Source organism: Bison bison, unplaced genomic scaffold (assembly GCF_000754665.1).
Source record: "Bison bison bison isolate TAMUID 2011002044 unplaced genomic scaffold, Bison_UMD1.0 scf7180017864289, whole genome shotgun sequence".
Lineage (NCBI taxonomy): Eukaryota > Metazoa > Chordata > Mammalia > Artiodactyla > Bovidae > Bison > Bison bison.
Window position 1 is genome coordinate 12121419 of NW_011494861.1, and position 11865 is coordinate 12133283.

The following is an 11865-nucleotide window of genomic DNA, read 5'->3' on the forward strand; positions in this document are numbered from 1 at the left end:
TAAGGCCAGCAGGATTCGGGGACACGTGTCGGGCAGCCTGGCGGCCATCGTGCATACAAAACTCATGGAGAGGCGCTTTCGCTCACCCAGAGAGGAGTTGGAAGTCAGAGTCTGGCCCCAAAGTATCCTCTGGGAGCAGGGAAGCATGTCGGGTTGCCTCAAGTAATCCCAAGGGCTCAGCACGTGTGTCCCCCATTTAAAGAAGAGGGAGTTTAGGGACCGAGCCTTCTCCATTCCCTGGCCTAGCTGGGATGGTGGCAGGGGTACTTCCGGTTTACAAAAGCAGGGGACATTAAATTGAGAACAGAAGCTGGCTGCCCTTTCCCAAAACCTCTAGATATCACCTGACTCCAAAATTTGCTCAAAATAAGGCAGGTTTTGTTGGCCGCGCCAAGGTGGCATGCCGGATCTTATTTCCCTGCCCAGGGATTGAACGGGCGCCCCCTGCAGTTAAAGCACAGAGTCTTAACCACTGGCCCGCCAGTGAAGCCCGCCTAATAAGGCAGTTTTTTAAAGATCAAGTTCTGAAGTCCTGTCAGACTCTTTTGCTACCCCATGGACTGTAGCCCGTCAGACTCCGCTGTCCGTGGGATTCTCCAGGCAAGAATACTGGCGTGGATTGCCATTCCCTTCTCAAGGGGATCTTCCCAATCCAGTGATCCAACCCGAGTCTCCTGCTTTGGCAGGTGGATTCTTTACCATCTGAAGCCAATCTTACCGAAAGCCCTAAGATTAAGTTAGAGGCAGTAAAACCGATTTTCCCAATTGTTGAACACGAGCCATTTCTGACTCAGCTCAGCAATATTCCAGCTGACTACTGATCTATTAGTGCCACCTTTTATTAAATACCTACTGAGTGCAATTTACTTATACCAGCAGAGTAAGGTAAATGTCATTATTACTTTACAGATTAGGAAACTGAAGCTCAGAGAGATTAAGAAATTTAATGCCATTAAAGTAAATTAGTGGCTTTATTCTAATGCCATTTAGTAAACTGGTGATTCGTGGGCTTCTAAGTCTGTGCCTTTAATCTCTTCATTATATAGGTCAGATCAGTGGTTCCCAGGGACTTCCCTGGTGGCTCAGATGGTAAAGAGTCTTCCTGCAGTGCAGGAGACCCTGGTTCGATCCCTGGGTCAGGAAGATGCCCTGGAGAAGGAAATGGCAACCCACTCCAGTATTCTTGCCTGGAAAATCCCATGGACAGAGGAGCCTGATGAGCTACAGTACATGGGGTCACAAAGAGTCAGACATGACTGAGCTTTGAACTTTTGAGTGGTTCTCTGTGGGAGGATAGGGGTGTGTCTCTCCCCACAACGGCCACATTTGGCAGAGTCTGTAGGCATTTATGGTTATGGCAACATGTGGGAAGAGGTGCTACTGATATCTAGCGGGCAAGGACCAGGGTTGCTGCAATGTATAGGATGAACCCCAACCCTGCAACAAAGATTCATTCAGCCCCAGCACAGAGCCTGGGAAGCTCTGGCCCAGGGAGAGCCTCTAAACCTTTAGGGATGGCTCATAGAGTGATTCTTCCTCTTCCAGATTTGGACCCCGACGGATCCGAGAAGAATCGGTGCTGCTTAGGACCACCAATCCTAGCACAGGAGCTGTTCCCTTCCAGTTCCTTAGGGTTGCAGACCTAGGCGACGTGAATGTCAATCTTTACAACCTTCAGGACAGCTGCCGCCTGATTCAAGCGGACTATCAGAAAATCGTAGCAGCCGGCTGTGTTCCTCTGACCTTGGGTAATGGCAGCTGCAAGGCCAGTGTAGTTCTCTGAGCTTAGGGTTTATTTATCGTGAGCTGGAGTACAGTTACTTCTCCAGGGCAAACCACTGGGAATATGGGGACAGAAGGAAAGGGAACATTTTTAGTTCATTTATTTTAGCCCCTGGGGAGACGATATTTACATTTTTTTGGACTAGTATGATGACAGAGATAGGCCGGGGGAAGCAAGTGAGGCATTTACCTTAAATTTAAGGGGTTCCTAAAAAGCCAACAATAAGCACAACTGATTTTTCCTTTTTGCCCCATGCTCCAGTATGGCTCAGAATAACAAAATTACTGATCCTCTCTTTTTAAAAATTTTATCATGGATTCTTTTTCTTGCACTGATTTTGATTTTTAAAAATATTACATTAAAATAGTGTTTATCTTGATGACTGAGTAGTTCTCTCTCTCTCTCTCTTTTTATGGCCTTGCAGCTTGCAGGATCTTAGTTCCTCAACCTGGGATTGAATCTGGTCCCCTGCAAGTGTGGAGTCCTAACCACTGGACCACCAGGGAATTCCCCAATTACTGTTTCTTGGGGTTTTTTTTTTTCAGTGTTCCTTCAATTTTGCATCCTTCAATTTATTCCTTCAATTTTGGCAAGTGCCTCTACCCACCTCACCTTGTCCCAACACTTGATCTTATGCCTGAGAAAAGCTGTTAGCAGGGGCTTAGTTGTGACTTTTTAACTATTTCAAGGATGTTGTTTAATGACTTAATTTGCGAGAACTGCAAGGGGGCCTTTTTTTCTCTCATCAGCGTCTCTGTTAATCTATAGGGCAACTTTCCTCTGATCCTCCCCCTCCATCCTGCCCCACTGTAACTGCAGAGTTTCTCCTTCGGTTCACAAATAGTCAAAATTGTACCTTTTTCTAAACATCCAGTTGGAATTAAAAAATAATTTTATTTCTTTATTGGCTGTGCTGAGTCTTCGTTGCTGTATGGGCTTTTCTGTAACAGCAGCGAGCAGGGGCTACTCTTAGTTGCGGTACACAGGCTTCTCACTGCGGTGGCTTCTCTTGTCGCTTCTCTCGTTTCGGAGCACGAGCTCTAGGGAGCATGGGCTTCAGTAGGTGCAGCACGTGGGCTCAGTAGTTGTGAGTCCTGGGCTCTGGAGCATAGACTCAATAGTTGTGGCACAAGGGCTTAGTTGCTCCGTGGCATATGGGATCTTCCCAGACTAAGGATTGAACCCGTGTCTCCTGCGTCGGCAGGCGGATTCTTTACTACTGAGCCAACAGGGAAGCCCTGTTTATTTTACTGGGTGCACCATTTGGCATGTGGATCTTAGTTCCCCAACCAGTGTCCTGTGGTTCCCCTTAGTTCCCCCACCTGTGTCCCCTGCAGTAGAAGCTTGGAGTTTTAACCACTGGACCACCAGGGAAGTCCCTCCAAATTTATTTTTGTCAAATAAGAGGGCCTAGCCTGCAAAGCACAGTGCTAAGGAGTGGAGTTTCTGGCTGTCATGGTTTGAAGTCTCAGCTCTACCTTTCACTAATTATTCATGCTTCATTCTCTTATCTGTAAAATGGGAATAGTACCACCACCACCTACCTTCTTATATTGTGTCAGAGGCATATAACTAAGGTGCATATAAAGTGCCCAGGTTTGTGACTGGCATGTTTTAAGCTTCAACTATAAGCTTTTGTTGTTATTAATAATTATCAATGGTAATACTTTTCTAGGCCTGTGCTGTCTAGTGTGGTAGCCCCTAGCCATAGGTGGCTGTTTGAATTGCAATAAAATAATCATTCAGTTCCTCAGTTGCATGAGCCACATTTCCATAGCCAATGGCTAGGGCCCACCATGTTGGTCAATGCAGATACAGAGCATGTATGTCACTGATGAAAGTTTACCTGGGCAGAGCTGGTTCTGACCATTTTCCCCATAAGCCTTAATTTTGTTGTTGTTCAGTCGCTCAGTTGTGTCCAAATCTTGCAACCCCATGGACTGCTGCTTGCTCAAATTCACTCCATTGAGTCAGCGATGCCATCCAACCATCTCATCCTCTGTCATCCCCTTCTCCTGCCTTCTATCTTCCCAGCATCAAGGTCTTTTCCAATGAGTTGGCTCTTTGCATCAGGTGGCCAAAGGATTGGAGGTTCAGCGTCAGCATCAGTCCTTCCAACGAATATTCAGGGTTGATTTCCTTTAGGATTGACTGGTTTGATCTCCTTGGTGTCCAAGGGACTTTCAAGAGTCTTCTCCAGCACCATAGTTTTAAAGCATATATTCTTTGGCACTCAGGCTTCTTTATGGTCCAACTCTCATATCCACACATGACTACTGGAAAAACCATAGCTTTGACTATATTAAGGCTTAATTTATAAGCCTTAATTTTCTCTTATTTTTTAAATTTTATTTTTTTTACTGTTTGTCCACACCATGTAGTATGTGGGATCTTAGTTACCCAACCAGGGATTGAACCCAAGACCCCTGGCATTGGAAGCACGGAGTCTTAACCACTGGACCCCAGGGAAGTCCCTTAATTTTCTCCTTTAAATGACAATGTAATGTCAGACATTTAGTGGCCATTTTTTAATCACTGAATAGCACCAAGATCTTATTTTAGCTATGGTTATAGTTCTTCCAGTCTAATCGAACAGGTGGCAGAATTGGACAAACTGAAGATGGTTCTAGGTGATACATGGTCCTCAAATCTTATTCCAAATCCATATTACAAGTTTTCTTCTTTTTTTTTTTTCTCTTTGAAGGTGGAGATCATACAATCACCTATCCTATATTGCAAGCGATAGCAGAAAAGTAAGTCCAAAAGGCGGAGCCCAAGCGAGGTTTCAAAATTCAGGAGCTGGAGAATGAGTTGTTTGCTGCTAGAGGGCGTCAGGTGACTTCTGCTGGCTCAGGTTACTGGGAGTGATAGGAAATTCCCCACTGAGTTGCTTCTATGGATCAAAATTAATGTCGAGCTCCAGGTGTGTCTGTCAGTCACCAGCTGGGAGCCAAGACAATTTATTATTAACGCCTTGGCCACCCTCGCTTGCCCTAGATCTGCTCTGTTATGCAGGCTCAGCATTTGCCTCTGTTTTTGGAAGATGAGCCTTTACTGAAATACACAACCCCAGTTAACTTTAGTTTCTGTTTTGCTTCAAAGGCCAAATACAAATACTGACAAGCACTGTGGTGTTTCTTGCTGAGGGGAGGCCCTGTTTTTTCCTGAAAGGCCCCCTTTCCCAGAAGTTGAGGAGATGGATTTTTCCAGTAGTGAAAGTCTACCAGGCGTTGACTAATTTTGGTTACTTTGAGAAAGAGACAGATGGGCGGAGGTGATGCTGCTCCAGAATTGAGGAGAGATGTGTGGGTAGCCTTCTGGCCGGGGGTGGGTAGGCCCGAGTCTTTTCTTGAAGATATGTTAGCCTGGCATGGATTTGGATTGTCTGTTTATTTTGGGTGCCTGGAAGGGTTGATGGAAATTATAGAGAGCTGGGAGTGGGAGAGCTGCTTCTTGGTACTGTGGTTGAAGAAAGGGTGGCGTTGATTTGCTGAGCCTTCACACAAGCTCACCTGAACCACCACCCTATCTTCTCATCCTACCAGCACTCTCTGTCTTTAAATAAAGAAAATTCTGGGTGAGAGGTAGAGAGCGTCAGCTAAAGCACATGACTATTTCCTGCCTGATTCCGCTGAGCTTATTTTTCTTCTGAGATGCTCAGGGATTTGAAGCCAGAAGCCAGTTGCAAGGCTGGTAATTGATGCCAGGCTGCCCTCCCTCTATGGCTCTGAGTTGTCACTAGGTTTTGCTAGCCTGGAGGCTTGCTGTGTTCAGGCCCCACTGGAGGCCTGGCCTCTGAGCTGCCCTGTTTTTCAACAGGCATGGTCCTGTGGGGCTGGTGCACGTGGACGCTCACATGGACACGGCTGACAAGGCCCTCGGGGAGAAGCTCTATCACGGGACCCCCTTCCGCCGGTGCGTGGATGAGGGACTCCTGGACTGCAAGCGTGTGGTGCAGATCGGCATCCGGGGTTCTTCCACGACCTTGGATACCTACAGATACAGCCGGAGCCAGGTGACAGACCGAAAGCCCCCACTGCTGTCCCCAGCCCCTCACACTGCCTTCCTCTTCATCAGCTAATCGATGGCAGCTATGGATTCAATGGGGTTTTGCTGATCAAGTTCACAAAGTGGGGATGGAAGCTGAGTTTGCATCATATGGAGCAGAGAGGAGCAAGGGTGCAAGTTGACGAGGCAGATGAAGCTTTATCGCTGGGGAAGGGAGACAAGCAGGAACAAACCAAGCCCTTAGATGTTGCTGGCTTGGAAAAGAGCCAAGGAGGTCCAGACACAAGTCAATGGGTCTGATCTTGGGATGACAGTTCCCTCCTCATGGAGACTGAGGATCAAATGTGAGGTGCACGTAAGCTGAGAATACAGTGGGCCCACAGACAATGCCTTGTAGATACTCCAGGTCCAAGTGTCAACCTTCTGCTCCAATTTCTACCTTTCCAGGGCTTCCGGGTGGTCCTGGCTGAAGACTGCTGGCTGAAGTCACTGGTTCCTTTGATGGGGGAAGTGAGGCAGCAGATGGGAGGCAGACCCATTTATATCAGCTTTGATATTGATGGCTTGGACCCTGCTTACGCCCCAGGCACAGGGACACCTGAAATTGCTGGTCTTACTCCTAGTCAGGTAAGGAACTCCACCAGCGACACATCTTTGGGGTGAGGACACTGAGTCTCCCACTTTCCTGGGACTTGAATTGAGTCTTCAGGAATCAGATGGGATTTTAAAATCAGAGCACTTCGGCCTTTATTGTTCTCAGGGCTGATCACAGGTTTGGATTTTCCCTTCCTGATGAGCAACTGATCTTGGCAAGGGCCCTCCTTTCTTTTCTGGGATATAACAACAATCTGTTATTTGGTCTTTCTGCCTCTGGTCCACCTGTCCATGGGGACAGTATTGTAGTACCCCGTTAAGACTCCAAACTTTATTTTTTGGGGGGGTTCAATTTAAAAAATATGCAGTGGGATGAACCACCTCCCAAGGTAGTTCAAGAATTTTGGAAATCCTCAAATAAAGCTCTCATAGGTGTGCTCAGCATACACACAGGGAGGCAGAATTGGGGTGTGGTTATAACCGGAAGGAAAGCTCCAGGGGGTGGACCTTTGTTCTGTTCACTCTTCTTGGAACTGAGGATCGTGTCTGACATATAAGTAGGAGGTACTCACAGATATTGGAGTAAATGAATGAAGACTGCTTGAACTGAACTGATTATCTTCTATCCTCTCAGAAAGGAGGATGGTCATACCTGCCTCTCTCAAAGCCTTTCCTGGTTCCTGCCAGTTTTCTAGAACACACTCCATTCCTCTGCTTTGCATGCTTTCAGCTTTTCACCTGCAAAATGGAGGCAAAGTGATGCTCTTCCAACCACCCCCTCACTTATCCTGTCTTCTGACTACAGTACTTCTTCCATCATGGCGCCTCTGCACGCATCTTTCCCTCTGCCTGGGCTGCCCTCCCCCTGCTCCTCTGCTCAGTCAGGTCTTTGAGCTGTGTCCACCTTAGAGGGGCCTTTCCCCACCTCTGAGGTTGTCTTCCATGAAACTGTCCCTGGTGCCAAAAATGAGGACTGCTGCCTGGATGCATGGAACTGAAGCGATTGGTTAGCTGTTTTCTATCATCCCTCGGGGTGCCTGGTGGTGAGTGAATGTTTATTGAGGGAGAGCGACAGTTTCAAGTCGAAGGCGGGGTCTGGGTTGGGAGAAATCCACGGAGGCCTCTACGGGTGGCTTTCTGTTGTCAGTGGTTACCATTGTGGACAACTCAAACTTGATCTTGGACAGGCTCTGGAGATCATCCGGGGTTGTCAAGGCCTGAATGTGGTGGGTTGTGACCTCGTGGAAGTTTCACCACCCTACGATCCTTCTGGTAAGTAAGGGAGATAAGTGTGATCTGTAGGCAGCTGCTAGTTCAAACTGTCTTCCTCTAATTAGTAAGTAGATGGATGGGTCCTTTTAGACAACTTGGGAACCTGCTGAGTACATCCTACAGTGAAGAAAATAAACTATTAACACACACTGTACAGATGTGAGCTAATGAACCCTAACAGAACCCCTGGGAGGCGGCTAAGGATTACTAGCTGGCCCCACCCATCAGCAGAAGAGAAACCAGCCTGCAGTTCAGTGATGGGGTGGCACAGTGCCATTCACCTTTGATATTTCATTGAAAAGTGAATTCTCAAGGCACAAATGATATTTATAAATATTAATAAACTGGGAGAGTCAGCTGGTTTAGGAGAGAAATTCAAAGCAGATGCCATCCCAGTAATTTTAATGTAGCAGTTTACAGACTTGGACCTATTAGATTCAGAGGATAGATAATAAATACAATACACACCATAATGATAGGTTTTCCTTTGGGGAAATCTGTTCTCAGAGTAAACAGAGCCTTCTGAATTTTAAAATACTATTTCTGAATGGTGCTGGATGGAGAGAATGCTGGGCAAAGCATGTCGGGGGGGGGGGTCAGGTAGCACAGGCAAGACGCTGACCTAAGGCAGTGGTCTGCGCGCTGCTCATGCTTGGCTTTCACCTCTTTGCAGGAAACACAGCTCTGGTGGCGGCTAACCTGCTGTTTGAGATGCTGTGTGTTCTCCCCAAAGTGACAGTCGCCTGAACCTTGTCCTGTGATTCTTCAAGATGAAACAACAGATTGCACAGATGATAACTCTCCAGAAGCACTTGTGTGCAAGCAAAATCTGAGAACTGAAGAGCTGATGCCAATAAAACATTCTGCTAAAAACGTCATTGGTGGCTATACCATCAGGGCATTCAGTGAAACTCGAATCCAAACAGCCAATATTCCTCAGGAGTTTGAATTAACTTAAAAAAAAAAGATGCACTTGTGCTGTTTTTTCCTTTGAAGAATGGTGATGGAGGATAAAGGGGAAAGGGATGGAGAATGCAGTTTATTTACAATTTGGAGGGATGAAATGAAAAAATCCTAAGAAATTATACTGTAGAAACATTCCAGATTTCTATAGTATCTTCCTTTCAAACATAGCCCCTACTCTGAGGAGCCTAGGACTGCATCTTGGTTTTAGGGCTTCTGTGAACATCAAACAAAGTGTGAAAGGAAAAGAATGTGCAGATCTTCCCACTCAAAACCCCAGGAAGATGCAGGAATGTCTTCTAAACCAGGTGACATGAGCTGGCCTCCGAAGGGCTGTTTATACACTTCCTTAACTTACTCCCTCTAAGCCTGTGTTACATTATCTTCTCTTCAAGCTGACCCACCCTCTAGGACAGCAGTACCCAAAATCTGCAGTGAAGGCGTGATGATCTTAAGCATGTATTGAGTAACATGTAGATTTGAGTCTGTTGATCATGTGTCCACGGTCAAATCATCACCTCGTGACATAAGAGCTACCCGTAATCATCACACATTAAAATAGTTTATTTCTGTTTCCAGTCTGTAAGATTCTTAAAACAAAATAACATCAGCTTCAGTGCCTGTTTCACAATACAAAACAAAAACAACATAAAAAAGACACCATTTGCCGAATAAGTTATTTGTTCCTAAGAGTATCAAAAAGTGCAAAATATTCACCTTCTTTTCAGGTCTGTCTTGAAAGTATAATCATCTTCCTTGACACACTGAACAGAGAGATTCAGCAGCTGCCAGGCTGCGTTTCTTTTCCAGGGACAAGGTCAGGTATTTGGATGTGAGCAGCATGGCATTTGTCAAGTTGTTCTGCATCAGCTTTTCAGTAATTTACTTAGGAAAAAATGTTTGAGTGTTTGCTCCTAATCCTTTGCCCCAAATAACACAAACCACTTAAAACACAGTCAGATCCCATTTCTTTTTATATCAGGAAAAATGTATGTACTGAATGAGGAGGAAATCAACCCATTATTTCAAAACCACAGCCAAATTTTTATGGTCAGTGATGGCAGCAAGACTGTGGTGCCTCATGGGTGTTAGGGCAGGCTTGCTTACTGACACGTTGCTTGGTTGGAGCTGATGAACTCTACGTTAGACAGACTGTGCCACCGACACCTGGGCCTAATGAAAAAATATTTTTTAAATGGGTGCATGTGTCTACAAAGGCTTGTTTTAGGCCAGTGACTGTCACATCTGGTAAACATGAGGCATAAACTGTACCAACCGGAAAAACCTGCCTCTAACAACATCAGTGTTGTCAGTTCCAAGATACCCGAAGACCAAGAAGTTAACTTAAAGCCAAAATTGGGTCTGTTTGATTTACATATGTGACAAAGAGAAACAGCATTGGCTGAGCAAGATGGTGGCTCATACATTTGACACGGAAGTAAACAAATTCGTGGAAACAACATTCAGGAGGAAAGGCTTACGTAGCCAAGAGTCAAGGTCAGTTTAAAATAAAAGTTTCTCAGTGTCCTCTTGGGGGACATTATCTACCAGTCCCCAAACAGCTCTCTAGATGATGTTTTTTGGACTGAAATATTTCCTAGGAATATTTTCATTATTATTGCTTTCCTTTCTTTGTGCAAATGAAAGGTTCAACAGTCTGAACGTGCTTTTTAATAAAATTTTTGAAAATGAACAGATCTGGGGTGTTTTGGTTTTCAGAAATTAAGGTCAGGAATCCCATTAGTATCAGAAACTAAAAAAAGAAAAACTTACCATTGAACCAAACCACTCCTCATATAAGCAACTTGGCCAGAGGAGATGCAGAAAATAATTTTGCATCACAGAGCCAAAAATGAATTCCTTAATCAGTCCCACCTGGGCCAGGTGCCGTGTGATAGGGCAATCAAAATAAACACCCATTTTCAGAGGATCATGTGGAAAAAATAAAGGCTGGCAGTGATTTCATTTTTTTTTTTTTTTTAAATAAAGCTATAGATTCCATGAAAACTACAAGAATTTCTGGACTCAATTTATTACTTGCCACTGTCACTCAATCCAAATGGCTTAGTTTAAAGCAATTATGATTAAAGAAAACAGCAGTTATTAACCTATTTCGTCCCATCACTGATTTTGAGCCTTTGCTTTACAAAAGGACAATTTGCTTTGACATTTGAACTCTTTGAGGTTGTCCAAACTCCAGGCAGTTTGCTCTAAAAAGAAAAGGACAGCTCTCTAACTGGCTGGTAGAATCCCGCCTGGAGTCCACGGTTCACCGGAACCCAGGAAGCTGGGGTGCTGAGACAGGTTTGATCCTGTTACTGGTGAAGCAGTTGTTGTGAGTGAAAAGAATTAAGATGAGACACTGAAATATAGGCCAGAAGCTCAAAGTGAGCAAAACAGGAGTCTAGAACGTGTCTTGGCTCACTTGTCATGAAAGAGGACTTGAAGATACAGCACTATTGGGGTAATAGGGTTCAAATACAACTGCTGAGAAATTTTAAGTTCCTTGATACAAAGACATGTCTGGTATTCTACTGAGGAGACACCACTGGAGGGAAGAGGTTCCTTGAGCCTGACTCACAGCGGGAGTGACGTGTCTTCAGTTGAACATCTACTGGCTTATGGCAGCTTATCTCTACGTTCTGAGAACACGATTACAAGTTATGGCTCCTAATACCCATACCCTAGAACTGACAGAGGCAGAAAGGCATCTGAAAACATACAGGTAAATGGCTCAAGGTCATTACAGTACTTTTTGCCGTGCGGATCCCTCCGAGGACACTTTAGTGCTTGGGAGGCAGCCGACGGGGTGCTCAGAGAGGCGCTGCCTCAGGCCCTGCCCAGCCTGCCCCTCTTTTGTCTTGGGAAGAAAACTGAACTGAAAGGCAGAGCCCCCACTCATCCCTAACCTTTAAAACTGTGGCTGACCAGTTTAGGAGGATGCCCCCCAAATATAGTTTTAGCTATTCACTACCAGAGAAATCATTAATGTAGGATTGCTTGGAACTAGGCCTCTTTCGAGATGCAGACACAGGGCCCAGAAGCTGAGGTGGGCTGTGCCAATGGAAGACCAAGTGCTGGGGCAGAAGCACAGCCCAGGCCAGGTGGGGGAGGCAGGTGACCGCCCAGCACAACTGGCTTGAGAGGCCCCCCCCACCTCCGCTGCAGGGCCCAGCACAGAGATACAGAGATGGGACAGGGGAGGGTGGGGCGAGCACATGGCAGAGACGACAAAGGAAGAGGGA

General features: G+C 45.7%; 1 protein-coding gene across 1 annotated transcript; it reads left to right on the plus strand.

Moving 5' to 3' along the window:
• The first annotated feature begins 1362 nt into the window (after window positions 1–1362).
• AGMAT (agmatine ureohydrolase (agmatinase)) lies at window positions 1363–10311 on the plus strand. The gene is made up of 7 exons (XM_010850240.1): window positions 1363–1394; window positions 1546–1748; window positions 4488–4536; window positions 5603–5798; window positions 6239–6418; window positions 7573–7657; window positions 8331–10311. Exons 1-7 carry the CDS (start codon window positions 1363–1365, stop codon window positions 8402–8404), a joined length of 819 nt encoding a protein of 272 aa, XP_010848542.1. The 3' UTR covers window positions 8405–10311.
• The last annotated feature ends 1554 nt before the right edge of the window (window positions 10312–11865 follow it).